General features: G+C 35.0%; 3 protein-coding genes across 5 annotated transcripts; 2 read left to right on the forward strand and 1 right to left on the reverse strand.

The window, feature by feature from the left end:
• Positions 1 to 1,267: 1,267 nt before the first annotated feature.
• On the forward strand, positions 1,268 to 6,211 carry LOC112555047 (ras-related GTP-binding protein A). Its single transcript, XM_025223193.1, has 8 exons — positions 1,268 to 1,416; positions 1,637 to 1,736; positions 1,974 to 2,040; positions 2,373 to 2,595; positions 2,972 to 3,067; positions 3,351 to 3,473; positions 4,480 to 4,687; positions 5,225 to 6,211. The coding sequence occupies exons 1-8, from the start codon at positions 1,405 to 1,407 to the stop codon at positions 5,329 to 5,331; spliced, it is 936 nt and encodes a 311-aa protein (XP_025078978.1). The 5' UTR covers positions 1,268 to 1,404; the 3' UTR covers positions 5,332 to 6,211.
• Positions 6,212 to 7,543: 1,332 nt separating this feature from the next.
• Positions 7,544 to 15,455, reverse strand: LOC112555046 (G2/mitotic-specific cyclin-B3-like). Its single transcript, XM_025223192.1, is given in 9 exon segments — positions 7,544 to 8,909; positions 9,127 to 9,257; positions 9,495 to 9,644; positions 10,051 to 10,206; positions 10,478 to 10,534; positions 10,537 to 10,710; positions 11,243 to 11,350; positions 13,966 to 14,085; positions 15,278 to 15,455. Coding segments are annotated over 9 exon segments (999 nt in total). The 5' UTR covers positions 15,308 to 15,455; the 3' UTR covers positions 7,544 to 8,836.
• Positions 15,456 to 17,055: 1,600 nt separating this feature from the next.
• Positions 17,056 to 27,906, forward strand: LOC112555045. 3 transcript variants are annotated; one of them, XM_025223188.1, is made up of 12 exons: positions 17,056 to 17,857; positions 19,606 to 19,904; positions 21,076 to 21,174; positions 21,448 to 21,612; positions 22,799 to 23,050; positions 23,392 to 23,459; positions 23,723 to 23,830; positions 24,240 to 24,417; positions 24,923 to 25,022; positions 25,718 to 25,824; positions 26,142 to 26,273; positions 26,527 to 27,906. In XM_025223188.1, the coding sequence occupies exons 2-12, from the start codon at positions 19,608 to 19,610 to the stop codon at positions 26,647 to 26,649; spliced, it is 1,629 nt and encodes a 542-aa protein (XP_025078973.1). In that variant the 5' UTR covers positions 17,056 to 17,857; positions 19,606 to 19,607; the 3' UTR covers positions 26,650 to 27,906. The 3 variants fall into 3 exon arrangements, with proteins under 3 accessions (XP_025078973.1, XP_025078975.1, XP_025078976.1); XM_025223190.1 differs by having other exon boundaries at positions 17,057 to 17,857; positions 19,606 to 19,799; XM_025223191.1 differs by lacking the exons at positions 17,056 to 17,857; positions 19,606 to 19,904 and adding an exon at positions 20,748 to 20,881.
• The last annotated feature ends 19 nt before the right edge of the window (positions 27,907 to 27,925 follow it).

Here is a 27,925-nt window from a genome sequence, read left to right on the forward strand (position 1 = left end):
AAAAGACAGATCAAATTTAATGGAAAAACTTGCGAAAAATCTTCATGTTATAATCTTAAAAGAACATCAACAGAAGCGGGATTAAGTAACCACAACTTAGTAAGTAAAAAACAAAAGAACATTGCCAGATTGGCTAAATGTTCTGAGGGAAAGGATATACTAGCGGAGTCAGACATCTACAGCAGGTCCAGTCAGATCAAGCTGCCATGATCGAACGTAGAAATACTTTTCCCAATAGACTATTCATATCCATTTTGAATTGACAGAGTACGTGCTACAGTAATGCTCCAAGGATTCGACCGTATGACATTTTAATTTTTTTATATAAAAGACAGATTTTGACAAGCATTTGAGTGACACGTACAGTGGCATAGTTTTTGCTGGTGTTACAAAGCCGCATTCATCTGACATTTCTGCCACAGCCTTCTTGTGCTGCAAAAATGATAAATAAATGAGAAACAAGGTATATATACTTTCTTTATAATTTTAATTATTTCTGCAATGAAGACTGATGCATATTTACTCTATCTCCATAGCATCAAATTCATCAATAATAAAGCAAAATAACAAGAGTTGTTCAAAATAATTTCCGGTAGTCGCTTTCTTATACTTGTCTTTCGCACTTAAAATTAATAAACTTTTGTTTGAAGAAATATTAAGCGATCGAAATCCACTCCATACATGCGATATCAATCCTCGTGTACTGAATAGCTATTTCGTATTCTGCAGCAGTTATTACACCATTTAAATTATTATACACTGCGATCTTCATAGCTTATATTAAAATGGTTTTGCGACCGCTCTTGCTGATCACGTGTTGGACTCTATATGGAACTAAAAACTATATTTCTACGTTTGAACCATTCAGTTGCTACAGAGAGGTGTTAATGACTTTCTTGTTCTAGAAATATGAACTACAGTAGCATCTCTCCGGCTACAATTCCAACTTACTCGTGGTTAAGGTGTGTTTTTGTGGTTAAAAGTAAAACAGAGTACTAAGTTTTGCACCTGGCGCGATACATGTACTTTCGTTTTCAGCCCCATTTTGTACATATTCACCTTCCACCCTCCTTTAATTTTGTTAACATGCGTATTTACTAATTATACTTATAGTACTTGATTACTTTTAATTACTTAGTTTATTTTTTCTTTGCAAAGGAAGAGATCTAAATGGAAATAAAGCATTTTCTTGCGTATTTCACCTCTCGTTAATCAAGAAATGTCATTGCCCTCTTGTCTCGCAGATTACCCGATGTACCGAGGTGTTCTATTGGATAAAATTTCAAAACAGCTCCGAGGTGAAGATCATGTGACCATCTATGGTGTTTGCCAAAGTTCGTTTCCTTGTGGTAGGTGTTTATTTGACGTGACTGTTCACTACAAAAGAAACATTTGTACGCCATAATGAAGAAGAAGGTATGTACATCGTTTCTCCACATTGTTAAGTAATTTTTAGCTTCAAGTAGTGCAGCTGCTTTATTTAAAATGTGAGATGCAGCTTATACATGGATGGTCGAGATGAAGTGGAAAAGGGGGATCTACGTTCATGAAAAGACGTTTCATCCCAGCGCATTTGATGTCTTTGAAACAAATTGGCACGGACAGAGATCACGAATTTCTTATTTCTTATTTTCAGGTTCTTCTGATGGGAAAAAGTGGGTCTGGCAAGACCAGCATGCGTTCTATTATCTTCGCGAACTATATAGCTCGCGATACTCGCAGACTAGGAGCTACGAGTAAGTAGTATAAATGTATTTTGATTTAAAAAAAAAGCAGCTATAAACCGTGATAAAGAATACGAGTGTTTATCTTCGTGGTTTAATGGATCGTCTTTTATACATAATAAACGCGAAATACAAAAGAAGTACTAAACCAGTATAATGAATATATACAACTACTAGTTTTCTTTATGGTTATATGAAGTTGCAAAGTGTTTTTGTTTTAACACTAATAGCAGATATATTTTCTTTCAGTTGATGTCGAGCATTCACATGTACGATTCCTGGGAAATTTAGTGCTGAATCTGTGGGATTGTGGAGGGTATGCAGATTACCACAATTAATGTTTTATTTTTAGAGAATCATAGTCTGTTGATTTTAAAACACAAGGCTTCAGCAGCAGACTTAATAATGTAATTGGCAGTGAAATATTGTGTTTATTTTAGATCATTGTCTGATGATTTCAAAACAAGGCTTCAACAGCAGACTTAATAATGTAACGGCAGTGAAATATTGTATTTATTTTAGATCATTGTCTGATGATTTTAAAACACAAGGCTTCAACAGTATACTGAATAATTTAATGGGAGTGAAATACTTGTATTTATTTTAGATGCGATAAAAATTTCTTTGCATTTTGGACTTCATTTACAGGCAAGAAGCTTTTATGGAGAACTACTTTGCCAGTCAGCGCGACAACATTTTCCGCAATGTGGAAGTGCTGATTTATGTGTTTGATGTTGAAAGTAGAGAGCTGGAGAAAGATATGCATTACTACCAGTCATGTCTTGAGGCTATTTTACAGAATTCTCCTGATGCTAAAATCTTTTGCCTTGTTCACAAAATGGACCTTGTACAAGATGACCAGCGAGAATTGGTATGAATGTGTCTAAAATCCTCATCATATTTGTTAAGCAAAATTTGTAAAGACAGGCATTATATAGACTAAAGAAAAATAATTCTTGCTTAAATTATCTTTAACTATAAAGCTGATTTAAAAATATACAGCATGCTATATTGTATCATAAAGGTTATACTTCACAATTTTATTGAAATTATTCAGGTCTTATAAAGAAGTACCTTTACTTATTAGCATTTCTTTATCAGGAGGTTTTATTACATGCTCAGTCTAGTTTTTTTCTTAGTTTGGTTGTTGTTTTTATTTTGGTCTTAGATATACTTTTGCATTAATGTATTAATTTTATTTAATTAACATTATAAGTAAGCAATTTCAACATTTACTTCTGGGGTAGATTTTCCATGAACGAGAGGAAGATCTTCGACGATTATCTAAGCCTCTAGAATGCACGTGTTTTGCCACATCAATTTGGGATGAAACTTTATATAAAGTAAGTCGATACTTATGTACTTGAATAAACAAAAGTAATATTGTCTTTCAATGCATCAAACAGAATATGCAAAGGCATGATTTCTTAGCCAGATGCTGAGTAACTCATACTAATTATGAAGTAAACGAGACCAAACAAGTGTATAACCTTTAGGAATTGCTTTTTTACCTACAGCCAATTTAAGTATCCTTCCAAATCTAACTGAAAAAGTATTTTTAATACATTAAGGAGTATTATGGGAGACATTGTGTGAGCACCGATGTGTGTTCTTTGTTCTTTGCAGGCCTGGTCATCTATTGTTTACCAGCTTATACCTAATGTGAAACAGCTGGAGGCCAATTTGGCACAATTTGGAGAAATTATTGATGCAGATGAGGTCCTTTTGTTTGAACGAGCAACATTCCTTGTAAGTAGATTTAAAGAACGCACTTACTTCCCTGAGTCTTGTGAAAAATACAATGATAAAAGTATTCTGCTTTGCTATTTTTTAATGTTTTCTACTTATGAATAAGACAAAAATCAAATTCTCGAAAAGTTGAAATCAGGTATAAGTTTTCATCAACGTAAAAGTCTGTTGCAAATGTAACTATGTAAAAGGATAATTTTTTGTTTGAAATAAGTTAAAAAGTTGCTGAAAACTTTTTATTTATTTGTTCTTTCAAGCCATGATTACTGTAATTACTTGCTCTTGGATTGCCAGCTGTATGTGGGATATTCAGAGCACAGAAATGACACCATGTCACTCTTTTCTTTAGTGCCCTTTCATTATCTACCGTTGTACTCTTGCATTGAATACAAATGTCTGGGAACTGCTTTTTTTTTTTAATTTTAAAGCTTTTATCTGCCTATTTCTTTTCATCAAACACTAGCTAACTATTTCTGTCACCAAAACAATACTATAGTCACCAGTTCTTAACAACTGTGCAGCAAAACAGGGGAACACTCTTCTGTTTCTTACCTTCCACTTACCATTGTTGTGCTTAAAATACATTTTATTTCCACATGAGCACTACTCCTAAAAACGTCCACATATTTCTAGTTTATTAGTGAACTCATTCTTTCACTTCTTTGACTTTTGCTGATCATTTTGTCTTCCTGGTCTTCTTCTGTAACTCTCAATCTTCATGTGGTCTCTGTAGTATGATGCTATACAAGAGTGATGCTTCTCTACATAAATCATGCATTTTGATTATTATTGTACAGTAATTCTTCAAAAAGGGATGTTGTGATCATGAACTGCTCATGATTTCTCTACACCTATTTTACCATATTTGTTGTTGTGCTTCCATATAGAGCTGCATTTAATTGCCCTCTACGATAAATAGTCTTATCATCCTAGATTAGTGCAGTGAAATACAAACCTCATTTTGGAGGGGACACGTAATATGAAAATTTATTTTTTAAATTACTAGGTGATATCATATTCTGAGCGAAGGCGTCATCGAGATGTTCACAGATTTGAAAAGATCAGTAACATTATCAAGCAGTTTAAACTAAGCTGTAGCAAGATGGCAGCGTCCTTTCAAAGCATGGAAGTACGCAATTCATCCTTTGCTGTCTTCATTGATGTATTCACCACCAACACTTACATCATGGTTGTCATGTCAGATCCAACCATCCGTGAGTACTTTATTCCTTTGATTGGATCAGGTATTGGGAGTCACTATTTTACACAATAACACTTTTCATTTACTATTTGTTGTTAGTTCATGGAACTTAAATTTAACTTTAAGTGTCAAATTTAGCATTACTGAATTTTTGTACATTTTTTATCTGGAATTTTTAAGGTACACAATTACTGCATTGAAATATTAAGTTACAAGTGCTCTTGTTCAAGATCTAGATTTAAAAAAACAAGCATGCACACATATAAGTATCAGAAAACATCTCTGTGCCACACACAAGACGAGTGACATTTGACAGATGCTCCTTCCCTTTTTCCCTGCCTTCCTGTGTAGAATTTTGTCCAAGTCTTTATTTAAAGCCTAGGATGTGACAATATTTATGTGTTTGTTGTTGTGCAAGTCTGACATTGTAATATTTTTGTTTGTATGCATGTTGTTTAATCTTTTAGAATTAGTTTTTTTTTCCACAGAATCGGATATGCAATAAACTATTTTTCTTTATGTGAGAATTTTTGTGTTTGGACAATTTCAGCATCAGCAGCTACTCTTATCAACATAAAAAGTGCTAGAAAGTACTTTGAAAAACTAGAGCAGGCTGAACACACAACACGCACAGCTATGTCTGGTGGAATGCGGTGAAAGTTGTAACATCTATTCATGGAGATGCAGGAGACTTGAAAACAAGAGAAAACTGAAAATGGTGATAGCAAAGTCTTTGGTGACAGAAAGCAAAAAATTGTACCTTTCAAAGGCTGCAACTTTTCATCGTTGATCAGCAAAACCTCTAAAAACCTTGGGGTACTTTAAGATAACTTGTATGTAATTTATGTAATATACCTTGTGATAATTACTACAGTGTTAAAATACATTTCCATGTAAGATCACAAGCTTATTTTGGAATGCTATTTAAATTTGTTTTTCATCAAAAGACATCACTTGTTAAAAAACATTTTGGTGTTTTCAATAAAGGAGTCAAAAGTGTTTTTTTTTTAAAGATTAAAAATGTCTTGTCATTTTATAAGAACTGAGATAACTTTACCCAGGTGGGAAAACTGGTTTCATTTTTTGCAAGCAGGTTCAGTTCACAAAGAGGTCATAAAAATACAGCAATCCCTCACAGGGGATTGCATTCAGTCCCCTGTGATAGGTGCAAATCTGTGTAGTAGTGGTATATTTATTTTATTATTTATATATATTTTAAGGCTTTATAAATCTTTTTCCCCACTCTTATACTTTTAACACTTTTAAACTTACGTAATTTTAACATATAAATTTCTATATGGGTACTCGCCAGTGAGGAACACTACAACTTCAAATCATAAATATTGTGTATATAGCAAAGACTTCATGATACAATGAATCTGCAGTAAGTGAACCCCACTATAATGAGCAATTATTGTATACCTTGTTGAATGACAATAGAAAATGTATTTTTTATAAGTTTTTTTTTTCTTTCTTAGAACAGCCATTGCCTTTTAGGCTTGAAGCTAACATGAGATAAAAATTGTGATGTTCAAAATATTGTGTGCTTGAGTGCATGTTGGTGAAAGCATAGACTTTATTAGGGTATAACGTCTATGGTGAAAGTTAATGTAAACTGTTTTCAGCAGTTAAAGCTGTTTCTGCAGTGTCAGTTTATCTTGCACCTGATCATCCTGCTCCAACAGCATCATGAATAGATTGATAAATGAATAAACTAGCTGTGTGAGAAAACGGTGTATGTTAATAACGAATAATAATAATTGGATTTATGAAGTTTATTTGCTCATGTGGAAGCAAGCTTAGTATGCTCAGGACAATTACATAACCACAATTAAACAGGTTTGCATGAAGTGCGAAAGATGCCCCCTCCCCTCCACAAAAAACCCCCAAATTTTTCCATATCTGGTACCACCAACAAAAAGCATAACAAAATGTTAAGCTTAAAATATATAGAGATTTAAATGCTAGTTTTTCTTTTGTGTGTAATGTTCAAGCTTTCATTCCTAAAGGTCTAGCAAATACCTCTCTAGTCTTTGACCTATTATATTCCTTATACTACAATGGCACGCATTTTCTTATCTTCAGCAGAAAAATTGTAGCACTGAAGGTATTCAGGCACATTTGGAGCATTAAAAAAAGTAGTGACATACACCAACATAGAAGACACTTATTAATAATGCATTATGAAGTAATCTTGTTTTGTACTCATCTCCACTACCACCAACTTCCTTTATTAGAAAGGGAAGTGACTGCCAACTTATTTGGACCACCCATCACTCGTCTTTTGCTGCTTCAACAGCATTCAAAGCCATAAAATTAAATTACTGAATTCAGCTGAAAAAGAAGTATACATGTTGTGCTATGGAAGTTCCCCTCCCCTCAAATAAAGGAAAAAATTCTGAGGAAATTTATGCTACTTTGTAGGAATGCAAAGATTTAACACATAAAGGTTACATGGTGGCAAGATGGGCATGAGCAATCAAAATGGGGAATAGAGTGAACAAAAGTGGGAAAATAGCAATTCAATCTTATCATTCAGTTGCAACTTATTTTTGGAGCATTAACAATGCTAATGAAAACCATTTTATCCCGTGAATGCAACAGTATCAGACAAATGCTCAAAAACATCAGTTGTATTTAAAGATCGACAAGGAATATTAAGGATGCTACATTTAAATAGAATCACTTTAATTGGATACCCAAAGAGATTCTAATTTGTGAATGTTGAAATTTTTTTTAATTACAGCATGTTTATAATGAAAGATTTTGCCTTGTGTCACAAACACATTTTTAAAGGCAATTAGAACTATTGGCAGTTTACACATTTATGTTTTGGATAGACCTTATGTCATTAATACACAGAAGCAAACAAATTTTTATGTCTTTATTCCCAAAGTATTTTAAAAATACTCTATAAAAAGTTTCAAAAGCTGCTAAAGTTTAACAAGTTACTTCAAAAGTCAAGGGGCTGATAAGCCAGAAAACAGCCCAGACAAAGCAACAATTCCATGCTTCACATACAATGGTGTGCTGATACTGATACAAAAACCACCTGAAGAAAAATCAGTGAGCAATTTATCACCATGTAATGTAACAATTCATTTTCAACATTGCTACCATAAAAATGTCTGCAACTGCTGAGATTAAAGTTCGGTACCCAAAATGTTTAATAAGCCATGCACATGCCTTTTAGAAACTTGTTTAATATGTGATAGTACTTTTCAAAAAAAAATATAAGGGCAGTCTATAAAGTTAAAGTTAAAAAGTCACATGTTTTATCCTTTCAAAGTATTCTGAATTTTTTCTTTAATCCTTATCAGAAAAAAACCCCGTATGTTGAGTATATATGTTAGAGTACAGCTTAAAGATAATGAATATTCAGAAGGCATAAATACAGTATCTTGATGACTTCATATTAACTTTTTAAAAAAACCCCAATGAATTATTTACTTTTGAGCTTAGACAGCAACATGCAACAGGTACATGCATTTCTTTCACCGCATTCTCTAGTTTTTATCTCTGCATCTACATGTCTACCTTTTCATCTTCCACTTCCCAAATTTGCGAACTCATCCATGCTCGTTATAAGTGATATGTACAGGATTTGTCATCTAGAGAGGACTGTTCACCTTGGACCATTTCCCATTGTTTGCTTTCATGGTACCCAAATCTTAAGGATGGATATATTTTCTTTTTGTTTGAATCATGCTTACCAGAGGATACCCATTTCACCTAAGATGCAAAGATCTGTCTGCAAATCTCTGACCTAGCTGACAGTACGGTGACCATGAGGCCAAGTGTATGTAAATGGTGAAAAGCAGACAATGGGAACAAATTTATGGGCATGGAAGTCAGCAACAGAAATAAAGACACTGGCAATCTACCAGCTCGTGTTGATTGGCAACTTCTTGGGCATGTAGTGCAAGTTCTGGTTTCTCTTGCTTAAATGAAAGAGAAAACAATCATCAGGAATGTGCATCACACAGTCATACTGTTCATCTCTGTACAAATTAGCTGCCTTCAGTGCTGGCTGAAAGGTCTTATTCAACAGGTGCAGAAAATGGGCAGCTGTAGAACAGTTAGCTGAAAGATGTCCTGGTTTCTGCCAATCTACTGCTGTACCATCAGCATCACTGGAAGCAATAGTAACTGAATGCATTTGCTATTGGCTTCCTTCTTGTGGGAAAAGTTCTGTGTTGCTCAATGGTGGAATGCTGCCTACAGAATGAAACACTCTGTGGAAAAAGTAGTGAAAATAATGATAATAAGCAGCCACAAATCACAAGCCATGTCATCATCATATATTTGTCAAAGAAAATCTGCATACAAAATCCTTTTTTAAAAAAAAAAATACAATATATATATAAAAAGATGAAATGTCTTAGGCCAAAGGTTTGTAAGAGAAAATAGTTACACAGAGATGAATATGTAAACTGGAAAACATGTACTGACGGGTGATTATACTTGGCTCGAACAGTTTTGAGATCTGGACGCTTGTTTGATTTTAACAAAGGGTTCAGCTCCAAGACGGTCGGGCGCAGGTCTGCCAAAGTGTACTCTGTGTAAAACTGGAGTGTTGCAGTCTGCAAGAGTAAAATCAAGTATAACAATTCATGTAGATTTTTGCAAATACTGATGGCGAAGATTTTCTTTCACACTCATGCCAGACTAATAATGATAGAGAAAGTATCCTGATATTAAAAAGAAATTTTAATTATAGTTTCTCAGCATTGTTTGTGAGCCATATGGACCATTATGGAACTGAAAATGAGACCTTTCCCAAAACTTTAAAAAAGTATTTAAAATGTAACAAAACTGACCCATCCTCCCTCATTCCGCATACGACGTGCGATGTAAAGGGATGCAGCGGCCAAGAGGGACTCACGGTAGGAGACAAAACAATATTCCATCAGTGACAGCTCCAGTAGGTAGCGAGCAAGTGTCAGAGTTTGAATAGGAGACCTGGCACACTGCAAAAGTTAGGACATAAGACTGTTTAAAATGACCAACAGTGCACAGTTAACACAAACAAGCGAACGTACAGATTTACACTGAGGAGTTAAAGGAAAAGGCAAGTTAATTAGCAAGCTGGGCTTTTCAGCCCTATGCTTTACATGCATTTTAGAAGTAAACAATTGTTTTGAAACCTTTATAAATCAAACTCTATGCTACAGAAGACATGCTAACACCCAAGAGGAAAAAAAAAAAAAAAAAATTACAAAAAGCTTATATTTTCCATTGTGAACATGTGCCTAGTCATGTAAAATGAAACTAAATTATGTACAGAAAAGTTGCCAAGAGGGAAAACTGAAATCATTTGTGAAAAGATGCATGAGGACTGTTTTATAATAAAACATGTTCCTAATTCCATCTCACCATAGCATACCGACGTAAGAAACGATAAGATATAGGACGTCCAAGTTCAAAGTTCACAGCTTTCAACACAGTACGCTCCATTGCTAGAAATTCATTTTTGGTGTATGTATCATCACAAACATATAAAAAGTCCTCAACAGGCGGAGGCACACGTTCCTGCAAAACAGATATACAAGCTTTAAATAAAATGAAATGATAAAAAATAAACTTGTGTACTTTGCATATTTCTTTTGACAAGATCAGCAATTTAAATTGCTTACTGCAATTATTTCACAACTGAAAAAGAAACAAAAGAATAAGGCACTGAGTTAAACTAAATAGCTGCAAAATGCATAACAGTACTTCTTTGAGAAAAGTTACAACAGTTGGGTAATGTTGATCAGATCAGACTGAAACACAGTGCATGCACACACACACAAATGCTTACATCAAATTTGCAGGCAACAAAGAGAGCTGCAGCACCAATTAGCTGTATCTGATCCCGTCTATGTTAGGTACTAAAGAGCAATATGTATCCAAGAGCTTGACCGCCAAATACAAGGTCTCATGATTCAGTTCAAAGTTTTCCTGAAGCTCTACAAGCCAATCAACAAGAATGGCTCTCATAGTTTCAGACAATGCTGGCTGAATGGAAAGGTATGGTTGAATAATGAATTTTGCCTGTAAGAAGAAAAAAAAAAAAAACATCTTTTATCAGCATTGCAAAATAACTTTCAGAAATCAGGGTGATAAAAGGGGGGGGGGGGAAATAGGGGCAGCAGAGACGGAAGGAAGTATGCCTGTATTAACAAACTGGTGCATGAAGGTACAACATGCAAGTGCCCATACAAAAGAAACAAAACGAAGGTAATTTTAATATGCAAAAGGAACTCAGTAATCCTTCATGATTCAGAGGGGTTTATAAATAAAAACACCTAATCTATTTTAACTATTTTTAAAATGCAGCCAAAATTTCATTTATATATTACTTTACAACTAGACAATTTTAGAAATTTACTGTGTTACATTTGTGAAGGCTGGTATTTTTCTTTCACTGAAATTTTTCATAATTACATTGAGAACCAAAATGAGAATGGTTGAGATGCAGATTTTTGTGTATGCTCTTATTTAAAAAAAAAAAAAAAAAAAAAAAAAAAAAAAAAACTTATACACATGGATTTATTTAATATAACCTAAACAAAAAAATACTCACCTCTCTCTCTTTGTAGTAATTGAAAATATCATGTGCATACAGGGCAACTAGTGTGACATCATCTTTATTTTCACGATCAACATCTTCAACTCCCAGTTCTGTTGGTACCTATTAAAAAAAGAGAATAAAGTAGAAGAAAATATAAAAATATTGTTTTTAATATTTAAAAAAGATCTTTTAAGTGATTTTAACCTTTACCAGTTTTCATCTTCACTTATTCTGCTACTTTGAAATACCTTGAAAGTAGCAATCTTATTCAATTTCCTGTATTTTCTTGCTATTATTATTTGACCATAGCCTTTTTGCAACTATTTAAGGTATCATTTTCTATATCAGAATGAAATTCTACACAGCATTACTTGATAAAACAATACACAGTGACTGACCATGTACAATATCTAAGCTGTCAACTTTGGATAATGGTTAAATAAAATAATCTATATTATCAAATGACAAACCATTGCAGATCACAACAGAATTATGCTTTAAAAGCTTCCTTACTGCCACTGATTAAGTGATTAAATTTTTTTTTTATAATAGTCACATAAGCAATTCTGCAACAGAGTGCAAAAAGGGACTGCTTTTGCCAATTATTTGTAGTATGTTTAAAGTCTTGCCTGTTTAATAGCTGATAACAGTTTCTGAGGATACAACTTTTTATTGTGCAAAGGAGCAAATGTCTTGATCCTATGGCTTTACATTATGTACCAGAAATTAGCGCAAACACTGAAAATTACAAACAATTTAACTCAAAAATCATGTTACTGAAACATTAAAATTATAAACCAAACATTTTGATTTTCTGAACAAAATGCAAAGCCATGCATTTAGTGTAACTAACGCCAAACTTTCAGCACATTTTTACAGAAAGTGTTTGCAGACTTTATCAAGCCATATAGAATTTTAAAATCCACTAAACCTGAGATAGCTAATTTGTTTTATGCTCAGATTGAAATTAAAAAAAAGTAACTACTCTTGATTGACTTGTCACCATGTTTATATGAAAATTTTTTATAATTTTCCTTGCCTTGGTAATTGATATATTGTATAAGTATACATCAAGTATTCGAAAAGACATAAGCAGGAAAAAAAAGGTCTCACATGAGGCATATCATCATCATTTGCTGTGACACTTCAAGGATGCTGCTCTCAATGGACATTCTTGATTGATCCCCATTCTTTTCTAAACTGTTAATAAAGGATGGTGACAATTACAAAGTAGCAGAAACTTGCAACAGACAACACAAGCAAACACTACATAACATACATCCAAATTGCAAAACAAAAGGTTTAAAGAGGAGTCAGTATGTTGCAGGATATGTATGTCACAATTAAAAAACTATGGATTCATTTAATCACTGACACTTGAAAAATAAAGAAATAATTATAATTAAAAATCAAAATAATTCAAAGCTCTTCTTTTGTGCAGCTTCATAAACTGGCCAATACCACTCATAAATTTTGTCAAATCAGATACAGTTCTGAATAAAATCACAAATTATTTGTACTAAATAATGTGGTAAGGCTTACTTAAAAAAAAAAAAAAAAAAAAAATGGCATTAGCATATTACCTGCAATCCATTTCAGACAAGATGCTGGCATCTGCCTGATTTGGTGCTGACTTGAGTGAAGATGCTTCAGAATCACCATCACTCACTGCCATGTCCTGAGAAGCACTGATTTCTTGTTGCACAGCAACCTTATCGTGACAAAAAGTAATTTTGCCTTTGGCACACCGATATCAGTGGTTTGGGCCAATGCAACAGTTTTGCGAGAATCTAGTTTTATTTCCTGTGGAGGGTAAATATTCTTTTTCCTTTTTTCCTGACATGGCAAATCTGCCACTGCATATACTTTGCTGTTGGCAACAGCACTTCGAGTAGTAACTGAGGTAGTAGACAATGCTTTTGGCTTCTTTTTCAAACCAGCTGCTGCCTCAGATGTTATTTTTATGGTGGATGGGTTGATTCTGACAGTAGCTTTGATGGGTTTATGCCTTTTTGGTCCTTGGGGTGAGATGATCCGATTCCTGGCCGTTCCTGTTGTAGGACATGGTGTGTAAGGTGCACCAAAACTTAAAAGTGTAAATAAATCACTAACATTTGCTTTCTCACACTAGGTATTCAGGATGTGATCAACTGTTGGGAAAATGCATTATGTCTCTTTTTTCAGTTGTTAACAAAAATGTCAATAAAAATGTGCTAGCAGTTAAAAACATTTTTAAAAAACATACAATATAAACACCAAAGCATTGGAAAAAACTATATAGTGCACATGTACAGTACTTCACACAAGATAAGTGAATGACAGATATTAAATGGCAAATTTCTACCCCATAATAGGAAAAAAAAAATGGTTTGATTGGGAGGAAGGTGAGGGTACTTATCAAGCGCCAGATGAAAGCATGATTAAGGTAGCTGGCCCCTGCATTCTTTCCTACTATAAGAAGCTCAGATCTTAATAGTCTGCTTTTTAAATATTGTTCATAAAATATATCCTTTTTCAGTTTTTTTTGAAAAAAAAACTAATAATATTGATATAAAATTGTTAAATATTACATTATCTTGTGTCAAGCAGTATGAGCAGTTTTAATGGCAATAAACACAACCTGTCAAAAAATATTTCTCATGCAAACGAGCACAATGCCATAACAGGTCAAATCATGTTCATGTTCTGCTGCAAATAATACTAAGTGACAAATAAATGAAAAAAGACATAATTACATTTGTAATATCCCCAAATGCTGCACGGCGAGGCCTTTGCATGTCACTAGCAGCTGGTCCTGCCAATGCCTTTCTTGCTGGTTGCAGAATCTGTTCATTTTGGTCTAAAGGTTTGACAAGCTTAAAAAAAAAGTTTTAGAACATTGTAATTCATTTTCAGGTGCCTGAGGTTATAAATAATATCTGTCAAACATAAACATACAGGGTTAGTCAAAATTATGTTATTACTTAAATGATTGAAATAATCTGTCAATGGAAACATAACGTTGACTAACTGTATTCTTATCTCCTAGGCAAATAGTACCATTATTACTGATAATACAGCAATTTTAAAACTACACTAGAAATTATCAATAAGAGATTGGATTCAATCAACAAAATGATAGGCAAACTTTTAAAGAACAAACTAATCACTAGCTCTCACTAATGCATGCATTAAAGTTTAAGCAGAAAAAAGTAAAAAGACTGCAGCAATATACAGAAGACAGCATTCTAATTTATAATTATTTATTATATCTCAGATTAAAAAAGGCATGCAAAAAATTTGAAAACAGGAGATTTTAAAAATTACAAGTGGCAGGAAATTCCACATTATTGGTCAGCAGAGAATTTATACGGTGAGAACAAGGCACATGCTTCTGGATTCTCTCTGATCTACTCAAATTTATCATCAGCCAAGTTATTTCAAAGTGCAATTATCTAAACATAAAAGAATGAGTGCCAACGATTTTCAAGTCCTGCCAAGATGACCAAAACCCACTAATAAATTACTGGAAGAAGTGCTCGATGGCGTCATACACTCCATTGTGTTAAAATCTATCACCACATTTTCTTGTACAAAATATATTTAGTCTAGAATATCTTAAGAACAAAGTCCTATCACGTGCATGTCTCAACCAGACGATGACATTGCTAAAGTGCTACCGAATGGATTTTGACAAATCAACCTATAAAGATTGAAAACATGTTTTAAAAAAAAATGCATTCTTCTCTTTATTCCATTTTTTTTTTTTTCTGTGAAAATAATAAATCATTATGAAATTGTACAGTTCGCACTCACACTCTATCGCACAGTGCTTAATCTACCGTCTACAGTTTTATGAATGTATTATCGCGAGGTGACGATAAACAAAAAGAAATGACCATTAAATGATGCTACTGACTAAATATTCTGCAAGAATTTAAGAACACAGCAAAGGTCAACAAACCAAATAAAAATCACGATCAACGATCGAGGGACTCCCTCAGAGATGGTAACTGTATCACTCGTAAATAGCTAACCAATTTTTTCTTAACAAAATGCATGATTTACCTCCTTTATGCTCTTCTTCGACTTCTTCATTTTGTTTGCTGAGTAATAAGTGAAATGTGGACTTCAAAAACGTATATTTTTGTATAATTTCTTTTCGTACTACTCGAAGGGAGTCCACACAATCAGTCGTTTGAAATTCGCTGGTAGCGACTTGATATTCATTGGTTGCTAAAAAAAGGCCTAGCCAATAGAATTTCACAGGAAGGTGGGTTTATTCTTAGTAATATCCGTTATGGCAAAGGGCGCTCACTCTCGCCAGTGAGACCTCAGACTACTCTTTTACATTGTCATGAATGATGCATAAACGCGATTTTCTTGTAAAACATTTTGTTATTTGTGACTGTCTTTGTCACCTTGGCAGTCCAACCATGGGGGGGGGGGGGTGTGTGTGTGCAGGTAGCCGGCAATGTATACAAAATTATTCTCTTTTGTCATTTAATATTAAAGTTTGTGGCCAAATTAAATGAATGTCGCTATGCTCTCATGTCCAGCCATAAAATAATGTACATGTGCTTGCGGGTGGCATCAAAAATTACCCCCAAAAAGTGTGTGTGTGTGTGTGTGTTGAGGGGGGGGGGAGGAGGGGAAGACCACCGTTCTCAATGCAGTGGCGTATTTCCCCACGTGCCTATAGGGGCGCAACTCCTTGGGGGCGAAAGAATTTCACGTTTTTTTTTTTTTTTTCCCCAAGCTAGCATGCCACGCGGTTGACGGGTTGCTAATAGGTTACAAATAACTGTTGTATAAGGGATGGATGCGTAGGCGCTTGACGGACAGCTCTCAGCGCTCCCCCAGCTGGAGGAGGGGGCGGCGCTACGTAAGACGGTACGGTTCCCTAGGGGCGCCAATCGGTACAAATATGTCTGTGACCTTCAGCTCAGATTTCGCATCTTCACGAAATACAGAGTTCCGTAGACTAGGTCGAGCAACCTGCGAAATGAAAACTTTGCCCAAGCTCAAATTAATACCAGTGGACGATCATCGGTCACCGACTCTCTGCCATGACCAAAAATCGTCCAACACTGCAGTCGATTCAGTGTTGGAATGATTTGGCCTGGCGTGGATCGTTTGGCTTAACGTAGTATTTTATATTTTATAATGTGCTAAACTATGACAGCAGGCATAGAATACACATCGATTTGCTCTCATATGCAAACTATAAACAATTACAATCATGAAATGAAGATACATATACACTTTCTCGCACTCACATAAATCGCACACACAAACACTTTATTATTTGCCAGTTCAAAGGGCCTTGGTCACACGCTAAGAACAACAGCTTGTTTGTAGGTCAGGGTCGTATAATGCATATAAAAAGTAAAATGTTTATGTAAAATAGCTCGACTATTGACGTGATACATAATGATGGCTACATAGGCGTTAAAGAATTTGCGACGCGTATTTCCAAGTGTGGAGGCGAGCTCAATGTACTGTACGTGCAATAAAGACTATATATATATACAAACAAACCGACAGCTTTAGAAACACAAGCATCAGCTAATGGACAACACTGGTAAACATTAACAAAGTGTATGGATGAATATGAACTCACGAGTAGTGAAAGAAGAGTTCGCTGGATTATAATTTAAAAAAATTCTTTGGATGGGTTTTGAGGATAAATTAATGCACAATCTTCTATAAGGGCTTAACAAATTCAAGTACTCCAGAGAACGAAAGTTTACAAGTTATTTAATATAAAAGTACTTTAGTCGTAATTAAACTGTGCACTTTAAAGCTTTATATGTACACTTAGAACAAGATTTTAAAATTACAAAAGCTTCTCTATTCAATAATTTCCTCCAATATTATGCGCATGAAAACGGTGCTCACGTGTCGACCTGTTGACAACAGATCGACGGGAAGAAAACAAGGTTATTTAGAGGTCTGTGAGATGTCACAAAGTATTGTTCATTTTTACGTCTAGATTTTTCCGAGCTTTATTATCCAATAGTGCGTACACAAGTGGCCCATTATCCTCGTTCCTGCCTCTCTCACATAGGCACTACACAGATTTGACCTTATATATGACAGCCACTTCGAAACCAACTGCTAACGGACAAGTTTTGCTTAACCACAGTGTAGGTGAAGATCGTGGGTACGGTGTTGTGTGCTGTTCACACTTGTTGATAAGGCCGTGTTATCGCATGCACTTTCTCTCTGCCATTGCGCGTGTGCAAGACGAGTGAAGACTGCCTGCACAAAAAGCGCTACAATTGAGCTCCACAACGTGCTCATCGGGTGCAAAGGTCACAATCCGAATAGACGTCATTTAATTGAGTTGACCCAGCTCATTAGCAGGACGTAATGCGTGGAGCTTACTTTCTAAGCACACATCTCTTACATACTCGCTGCCAGAAAGAAGTCGGCTTCTTCATCTCTCCACATATTCAGGAAGGGATGCGGATCGATGTGTTGGGCTTTGTTGTTCACTGCACAAATACTTTTGTAAAATCTTAACTCATCAGTCTTCCATAGGAATTACACATGCAGTTGTTGTGAGGTTGATTTATTCAAACAGACTGTATATATATATTCTGCCCGAGTATCGCTGTTTTATCCTCATCGCTCTGTGGCGAAGTAAGTAAAATTCTATTTTCTATTTCTAAAATACATAGTGAGTTCAAGTGAATTTAAAGGATGATAATTAAGTGCTTTATTCTAATCCAGGGCTCAGCCTTAGTTTCAACATCAACTCTCACTGTTCATGAGTTGCTCAGTCATTAAGCGGGCATGATGAGTTGGTACAACGCTGAATGGGATGGAGGTGACAGAGTGATCGGCCTGTAGAATTCCTTTAATGAGCGGACAAGCCATATACGCGTCCTTACATTACTCCGTGTAGTCTACAAACTCTAATTATTCATCCTCGATCGTTGGACCGCTCTGCACAGTGCGTTTCTCTCAAATGACTCGATCCGTGCTCCCTTCATCGCTCTCCCAATGTCCTCTAGCAAAGCCCTTTTCCCCATATCCTACAGACATTAAGACCAGACACTGGCATTCTATAAATATTGTCTCAAGAGAGTAACCGAGTAGTTACAGTTTCTGCGTCCGACCGAGGCATGGTTCGATATCGGTGTGGGGCAGTAAAACTCCCCTTCCCTCTTCCCACAACCTTCTATCCCTCATCATCGACCATATGGAGGTAGCTTACGGTCCTTGCTGTTAGTTCAGCTGTCAGCTGGATACCTAGATGAGTCGGAAAAGTTAAGGCCACATACTACTATAAGAAATGAAGACTATGGATAAGTTACACTAGCGGCAGAGGTCGACAAGAAATTAAAGTTCTTGCAACTTAATCTGCACTAAAGTTAATTTCCACGAAGAACACGCGCGAGTATGTACTGTGTGTTAGCTAATGCGTAAACACCGACATTGCACGTAAGAAAAAAGTTTAATCTTTGTAGATGAAGACTCGCTCATACCCATCCACTACAACAGCTATTGTCCCCCGCCCCCAATAACTACACACATAGTCGACCCAACTATGAAATAGTTACCACTGCTCCGTCAACCATGGACCGTACGTGTTTAGGTGGTTGATGAAGGCAACGAAGGAGAAGGGCGGCACCGCTAGCCCCTAATACTTTCTAACATCTCATTTCGCATATTTGGTTTTCTGATTTGTTTTTAAAGTCTGTTCAGTCTTTACCCGTGCATTTCATCTGTCTTCGCTTACTGTGGCCACTGTGATTTGTGAAGCGCATTGAGATTGTCCATAGGGCTGGAATATGGAACAGTAAATATTATAAGTGAACTTTATTATTATTACTACTACTACTATACACTTTCCATCCCCCTACTCCGGTCACATAAATGCAAGTAAGGCAGGAAGCCGATCAACAGTTACACGGATATCTACTGCTACAAGCCTGACTGCCTGCGGCCCATTGTAGCGACGAGAAGCAGGGGTGGGACCGTGGGGATCACGGAGAAGGAGTTTAATTACCCTGGCCAACCGGCCCATACAGATATGACAGCATGACCAAGACGAGATCCGAACTCAAGACCCCCAATCATCACGGTACCGGTGACAAGCACAATATACTGGAACGCGCTCCTGATTAGACTCGATCAAACACTGACGTTGGTTTTAAAAGTGAACAGATCTCTGGTAAAATAATTGACCTGTTTAAAAAAATAATAAATAAAAAAAATATTGAAATATTGTTACGAAACAATTGGAACCACAGGGAAAACGTGTGTGTAAAAGGGGAAAGGCGGGAAGATAAGTACCATCGAGAGCCTTAATTCCAAAAGTTAAGGCCACCACTTTATATAGTCTTATTTCCATATGTAATTTAAGAGAAAAACATACTTGACAGGTATGACCAGAGATCAAATGCAGAGAGACCCATCCAACACCTTCATAGCAGGATCTTTCTCAGACGCACGCAGTTATGCCCTGATGTCTACCTCTGTTAACGACGACGATGCCTCCAAAGCTGGGCATCCTAAGTCTGACAAAGCAGTTGTACCCCAGGATCGTTCCGTCGTCATCGAAGCTGCCGTTTCCACGGTAAACAGCATTGCAGAAGAACTGCAGCATGTTAGTAGGATGTCCAACTCAGACTCTATAACAAAGAGTTACAACAGCAGAGACAGTTACGGTTCAGTTGTTGATGTGAGTGGACATTTTAATTCCTTATTATCATTGTCGATAAAGTGAGGAAATATATGAGGATTGGATGGTATAGGTAGCAAACGTTAATAAAAATTCCAGATTTCTAATGATGTTTATTTAGGGCATACATCTGGTTTGACTGTAGTTGACATAATCAAGCTGATGTAAAATACGCTGTCTATAGGCCACGTATTTTACCTCAATGCTATCAGTACAGTTTCGGAGCTTCAAATAAGTTAGATGGTGAATGTATGCTACAATAACATTTTCTCTTAATACTGTTGCTGCTTTTTATAATTAAAAGCACTCATGCTCTGCAAATATTGGATTATGTTCTTTTGGAAAGGTTTTAAGTGGATTCCTACAAATATAAGAGGTTAAGAAGCGGGTGAGAGTGACTCCAAAGCTCCAGACAGTATATATATATATTGAAAAATACATATATGATTTGCACTATCTCTTGCCACTGTGATCTGTGAAAGCATTCCATGCCACCCGCTCTCTTTTTGTTGTAGGGAGAAAGTCTGCATGTTTTCAATGATATAGTAGCAGTAGTAGTAGTACGGGTGAAATTTACTGAAAGGGAGACCCGAGGATCTCAAAAGATCTAGCTGATTGCCCCTCCAACAACCCCCGCCCCCCCCCCGCCAAGCCCCCTCATGTTTGGGGAGGAGAAGAAATTGGTGTTTTACACCGAGTCAGCAGCTAAGGTTATATCATGGCTAAGCAGCCATGCAGCCTGTAAACAGAGAATGAACAGTGTGCCCTAGATAAGAGCTGAACCCAGGTCAGAAAACCTTCACTGTTTTGGTGACAGGCGCTAACCGTTGCCACCGAACTGCCCATATACTGACTTCTGGGGAGTAGGGTGAGAGGTCGATGTGGCATATACCTACCCACCTTCCAATATCAACTATGAAGGTTTTGACTGATGCTCTTGCAACATCTACTGAGAGCTTCAAATACAGTAAAATATGGTAAACAACAATAAAAAGTGAAAAAGTAAATGAAAACCAAAGAATGCAGAGTGTGAGGGCAAAACTAGGGTATGAGGGAAAGGATACCCTACCACAGTTGGTTTAAGAATTATTTGAGATAATGTGATCATATCTTGTAAATTGAAAAAGACAAGAACAAGTTTTACTTATCTCTATTGTCACATTAATTTCAGATCAGAGACTTCAGTGAGGACAGCATCAATTTCACAACAAGTACTTTACGAAAATGCAAGCACCAGGTTTTGAAACCATACTGGGGTCTTCTTATTTTTGTAAGTTAATGTCCAGATAATCCTTCGATTGTAGAATAATTAACTGAATTAATACTTTATATGAGTTGCAGTCTTAGAAATTTTAGGCAATCAAAAGTCATATTCATCTAGGTGCTTGTTTGTGTGCTCAGCTTTGGAAAGGAAGAACAGTAGTTTCCTAGGGCCAGTAGCAACTAGAAAAGACTTGAAAACAAACCACAGAATGGGGACATTATTCATAGATATTTCTTCTTCTTTATGTGAACTTAATAATACTTCTTTGATCTCTTCCAGATTGGATGGAGAGTGTTCAGACATGATGTGGCCAGTGCAAGGCACCTTGGGATTCACATATTCAATTTTCTTTATCCATGTCTGCTGATCTTGCTCCTCTTATATACCTATATGTATGAAGTTGTTGCCTGTGAATGGAAACTGAATATTACAAAGGACACCAAGGTATATGCTTGCAATTTCATTTTATAGTCTGAAGTGCAAGGTTCTTCTAGTGTGCCCCACCATAGCATATTAGCTGCCTAAATGTGATTTTCATGCTTCAAGAGCCCTTACCTTCTTTCAAGTAAAAATTTTTTCAAAGTGGCCTTGAAGGAACAAATGTGTCATCCCACTTTACCGTTTGCAAGATATTATTGATGTGATGTAACTTCACTGCCTGAAAAAGATTTGATCTGATATACTTGATTGTAAACTTATGTGTTCCTACATATATGATAATCATGAAAAGTAGAGCATGGTGCAAATGCATTACGAACACTGATAGTGGTAGACCAAAAAGGGAGAGAGACAGACACGCAATCATACAGCCCACCCACCCAATAGCATAGCTTTCTTTCTTTTACTAATCGCTTATGAATTAACCATCTAACTCTTGACACCAAATAAAAAATTATGCAGCTTTGATTTTAGCATGAAAAGACAGTAATTAAAGGTTATATATATATAAATTAAACGACAACCCTCTCAAGAAATCATTGTGGAGCACAGACTTACTAATCTGTACACCTCACTTAATGGTCAACTATCAGATCCACAAACCTTTGTTGTAATGATAATGACTGTCTAATCAGTTTAGCAATGTTGTTGCAATGGCACACATTTAAAAAAGCATTATCAATAAAGAGATTGATGACTGACACCATTTTTTAAATAGGCAATACTGTTTATGAGATTTCTAAGTAGTTTAAGTTCACTCACCTTTACTGATTACATAGGTAGGTGGTGTTTAGAGCATGCCCTTAATGAGTGATCTCTTGGCTGATGCAAAAGTTGTGCTCCTTGGCACTTGCGATTAACCATTAATAATAATTTTTACTTATATGGTAATTACAATAAAACTTTAAAAAATAAATCTTTTAAAAGACAAACAGTAAAAATAAGAAAAGTTTAATAATAACTGATATTGCTAGAAACTAATTCGAATATTTTAACTGGCAGTCAGGTTGGAAAGAAAGAGTTTAGCAATTTTGTGTAGATCTATATTTGCTAATAATAATGCTAATTTATATAAAATTTTGTTCCTTTTAAAAAGAAAACTCGATCACATTGATGCTTTTCACAACATTTTCTGCATTATATAAAAAATTTACTGTTTTTTGTTTTGTTTTGTTTGTTGTTTTTGTTACAGATCCTGACCACTCTTCGCCCTGTCTCCACTACAACAAAAAATGCAACGAACATTACAACTTTCGCTACACCCTTTCTGACTATTGTTCCAGCAAAGGTTCCTACACATATTATAAATCATTCACCACAGCCCTGTGAACACATTATCACAACATATCTTATACCTAATATTCTCCATTTTATTGCCTATGCACTGGGGTTTTACTTTTTCCGGATTCAGGACAATGAACAGCTGTATGCCATGATGGAAAAAGTAAGCGAAAACTGATTGTTTTATAAGTCATGTGCAGATTTATTTAAAAGCTTGAAAACATAACATTATCAAGAACAATTTGCATTTATTATTCATGTCACAAAAAAAAAAAACCATTTCATTTTTTTATCTACTGATCAAAATCTACACAAAACAATAGTTTAATTCATGCCAGCAAGATCGAGATGTTGTCTTTTTATTCATGGCCATCTCTACTTAAAGCAATTTGAGAAAAAACCTGCTACAAAAGGCTGTTATAATAGAATATACATAAAAATATATCTCAGATATGAAAAGATGTTACTCACCCTGTTAGTGATCTTCTCTTCCATCCAATCTAGGTATTCTTACAGGCAGACCACATGCAAGGGGGATCAAGCTCTCAGCAGAGACTTGTAGTGAAGACTAAGCAAGTGTTCTTTTTTATGTGGGATATACATGTTGATAAACATCTTAATCTAAATCTGCTCATATAATAAAATGCTGTGGCTCAAGTGAGAACAGGTTTACTGTTTACTCTAATGTGCTTGTGTATGTATTTGAACATTTGCATGTATGTGTTACTACATGAAAAATGAAAAGAATTTAAAAATCATTCAATCATATTTATATAGGAGCCTAAAGACTAATCTGCTTCACCTCTTTATAACTGTGCTTTCCTTACTTTTTTAGGAGGTTTCTTGTGTGTGGCTCAGTGTGGGTATCCATGACTCTTGGCCTGCAAGTCCTATATGTGTGGGCTTTTGATTTCCCACAGTTGGCAATATTCGAAGCTTATGGGTATGAAATATTTTAATATCCTTTTTATCATTGAACTGCTGGTCAGCTATGCCTTTATGCCAGTCAAGCAGCAAGATCTCTCATATGAAAAGCAAATAGTAAACTATATTAATTTGACGAATTGTAGGTGGATTTAGAAGGATTGTCTTTACTCATGGTTTCACAATCCCTCTATATATAACAAAGCACAGGAAGAAATTACAGTCACTGTGACAAATAGGAGAAGAAGCTGCTACTTTCTGATGTAACAAGTGTAGTTTGATCAATGTGATTTGAATGAAAATAAGACAGAGCTTATCTCCCATACTGCAACTTGCTATTTAACGACCAGATCATAAAAACAGAAAAAAAACCTTTACATGCTATTAGATTATCTGAGGATATGCTGCCAAACTCATTCTTTTTTCAGACCTGTGTTCAATTGGACAACATTTGCAATAGAGCTTGTGGGCCGTGTGATTTTAAACTCAGTGATACTTGCTGTTGTGATGAACTATTCCATGCAGTGCGAAATGGTTATGTTTTACCTCAGAGGCTTGACTTTGAGACTTCAGGAAAAGTCCACCGACATTAAAACAGCCATGAAGGTTAGATAATTATGAGCTTTGTGCCTACAAAGTTACAATTATATCTTTAGCATGGTTCCTGAATGAAAAGTAACCCAGGGTTACTTCATGTGTGATCATTCATGTATGATTAAAAATGCATGTATGCATATACAGATTTGCACATGACCCACCTTTCCTTCCCCATGCATATATTTATATACATTGGTGGTTACATGCACATGGGCATAGATGATCTGCTTTCTTAAAAACACAATAATCTTAAATTATCTTTGGCCACATTTCCCACACTTGAAATATTTACAAAATGCTATGATGAGATTGCAGTGAGTGCAAACACACTCCAAATATACGCAGATGCTGTGTAGATACTAATAATTTACACAGATTCTGGAGTTCTACATAACACTGTGCATAGTTTGATAGTATTCAAGATGTAAATAAAAATCGCTACACAGACTAAGCCTTGATCATTCACCACGAGTAGCATCTAAACAAAGTTCAGACATAATTTTTTCTTTTTTAGGACATTCTCCTTTTAAGACAAAGTCTGGGACTTTTAAATGGCACTATTTCTAAAATGACTTCTCTTGTACTGGTTATCCTGGCAGAGTTGACAGTTATAGGTGAGTGATTAATGTGTTATTATTGCATTCTTATGATTCATAGATTTTATTTATAACAGTAAACTATTATAAGCAGTGACATATATTTTGGATGATCACACCACAATGATGTCAATAATTTACCATTTCTTATTGCATACTCTTACTAAGTTACTTCCACAGTCCTTTATAAAAATTCAAGATTTACAGTTCACACAGTCAACCATATAAAATAATAAAACATAATGGAAAGTTGTCTACAAATAGGGATTTGAAAACATTACAATATGTTTGTCAAATGGAACTGGAAATTATGTTCTCTATGTAATACAAATGGAAAAGGTTTAATAAATTAATGGAGAAAAGTGAAGTAATATCATTAAACCCGGTATATTTCCCCATTCTCAAAGCAGCCCTCATCAAGCAAGAGCAACCTGAACTCATCCAAGTCTCAAAACACTTATCTCTCCACCATACTGACATTACCAAAGTCACTGCATCCAAAACAACTATTAGTCCTGCTTGATCCTTACAATTTTTTTTCTTGTTGTTACAGATTTAAAACTGAATTAGAAAACTACATAATAATTTTGATACACACTGTTATATCCTAGAAATCTTGAATTCTTATCTTGATGGCCAGGCTTTATATTTTGAAAAAGACTTAATTATTAATCTATTAAAATTAACACTAATAACATTGTATTTTTGCACAGGTTTCAGTATTCTTGCTGTTAATGCCTATGACATCCCAAAAGTATGGACGTACCGAAGTGTTTTTCCTGTTGTGTGGGCACTGATGCTTGGTTTTCCACTTTTTCAGGTGAGCTTTCATTGCACTTTATAAATATGTTTTCCATATTTCTCCTTCTTAATTACCTTTTCTAAGCACAGGTTAGTGATGAAGTCTTTCATCAGTCAGTCAAATGTCTAAGTAGAAGCTAGAATGGTTGATTTTTTTTATGGGTCAGACGTCAAACTGGTTGGTTAATTTAAAGTGGTTGGTGATTCTGTTAGTCATTCAGATAAATAGAATGTCAATTACAATAATGCAAAATCTTATTTGTATTTGTAATGTTGCACCAATACAAGTATAGTTTATAATAATTCTTGTATGTAATAACATGCAATCTTTTTCAGGCTGCCCGTGTCAATTCAGTCTGTTTACGGCTGAGAAAAATTTCTTTGGAAATGCGAGTGTTTGGTTATAAAAACAGTTCACTGCTTGAACTTGATTCATTTCTGCAGTTTGTTCACTGCACAAAATTGAAGGTTAGTAAATGAAAGAAAAGAATGACCATTTGTGTAGTCGGAAGAATGTGTGCTCCTCTATCTCAGAACGAACCACTCTTTCCAGCCATAAACAAAAGTTCCAGTTTTAACTAACTATTTTAGAATAAATTTTTAGTAAAGATACAAGCTTATAATTATATTCAGATACATTGAATATGCATTAGATGTTTACAAAAGTCAATGAAAAATATTGATCTAGTCTCATTTCAATTTTGCTTGTATTCTGTTGCAGGCAAAGCTGTTCCATATTCCTATTCTGCCATCATACATCATATCTTTTTGCATCCTTACCTCTTTCATCTTCCTCATTTTATTTCAGACCAACAGCATTGGACCAAAGAATTATTTTGTTTGACACTTGTTACTCAAACTCTTTATAGTTCTTATATTAATCCCACGACTGTTTGCTATAGTCAGATAGGAGTCATCTGAGAGTGTTATGTTTTGTGAAAGTTGATCAGCATGTTTTACGCATCTCTCTTATCTCAGCATTGCTACTGAGTAGCACTGAACGTTCAGTATCATTGTCTGTGATATAGAAAATCTGCATACTTTCTGAAAAGTGAAATCCCATAGACAGTTTTAATGGCAGCAATGTTGCAATCATGATTGAATTAATATCATAATAGGATAATATTAGGGCTTGTATAACACATCACACAAATATTAATTGCACTAAATTTTACATCTAACATTTAAAATTTTTATGCATTTTAAGGTAGTTCTCCATATATCTGCAAAACAGTGATCATGAGAACAACACCATATCCAACGAGTTAAAAATGCAAAAACCGCAAATTTATGTTGATCATAGTGAACTTGTAATTTTCACATATCACATATATTACAGATTAAGTCCTAGAACAATTATACACCCTTATCATTGCAGATCAATCTATCAAATAAATCCTGAAATAAAGCTACCAACAGACCAGAAAGTAGTTTTATATTAAATTAAAATTAAATTTGGATATAGCACAATGGTTTGCACACATTGGAATATTGTCAATATTTTAAATGTCATTAACTTCATTTTAAAAAAATTAGGAAAAGAATTAAATAAAGATTAAAGTATGAAAAATACTGAACTAGAAGACCAATTAAAAGACTACTTTGATTAATTTTACAGCACTTATGTGTGTGTGCATCTTGGTTTATATAATTATTATCAAAAGAAGAGACTGGTATCTTTAATGCTTTCACATGCTGTGATACAGAAAGTGGGAGAGAGAGTGTGTACATGCATATATATGGCTGCAATAGCACTTGGATATACAGTGTATATATATATAATGTAATCATGTCATGTGCATTGGTTTTCAAATACATGTGTTCTAAACTTACAGTTTTCATCAACCTTAAAGAGATTTTATTGCATCTTTAGTGCAAAGTATTATATCTGGTGACATTTTGCTACTTATTATATATAGATATAGACACACACATATTTCTCATCTTCAGATTACTAGCTAGGTACTGAGATAAACTTTATATAAGTATTACAAAAATAATGAATTTGTGTCTGAATCAGTATAGATCATCATTTAGACAATGAAAAGAACTGTGGAAAATATTATTTTATGCATCATATAAGCATTACAACTATATTTTTTTAAAGCACTTATTTCTTG

Source organism: Pomacea canaliculata, linkage group LG14 (genome assembly GCF_003073045.1).
Source record: "Pomacea canaliculata isolate SZHN2017 linkage group LG14, ASM307304v1, whole genome shotgun sequence".
NCBI classification, from domain to species: domain Eukaryota; kingdom Metazoa; phylum Mollusca; class Gastropoda; order Architaenioglossa; family Ampullariidae; genus Pomacea; species Pomacea canaliculata.

Bases quoted from the DNA above. Each gene is read 5' to 3' on its own strand.
- LOC112555047 (XM_025223193.1), top strand. The intron at 2,596-2,971 runs GTATGAATGTGT...CTTCTGGGGTAG, and splicing joins AAGATGACCAGCGAGAATTG to ATTTTCCATGAACGAGAGGA. The intron at 3,068-3,350 runs GTAAGTCGATAC...TGTTCTTTGCAG, and splicing joins GGGATGAAACTTTATATAAA to GCCTGGTCATCTATTGTTTA.
- LOC112555045 (XM_025223188.1), top strand. From the start codon at position 19,608: ATGACCAGAGATCAAATGCAGAGAGACCCATCCAACACCTTCATAGCA. The intron at 21,613-22,798 runs GTATATGCTTGC...TTTTTGTTACAG, and splicing joins ATATTACAAAGGACACCAAG to ATCCTGACCACTCTTCGCCC. The intron at 23,831-24,239 runs GTATGAAATATT...TTCTTTTTTCAG, and splicing joins GCAATATTCGAAGCTTATGG to ACCTGTGTTCAATTGGACAA.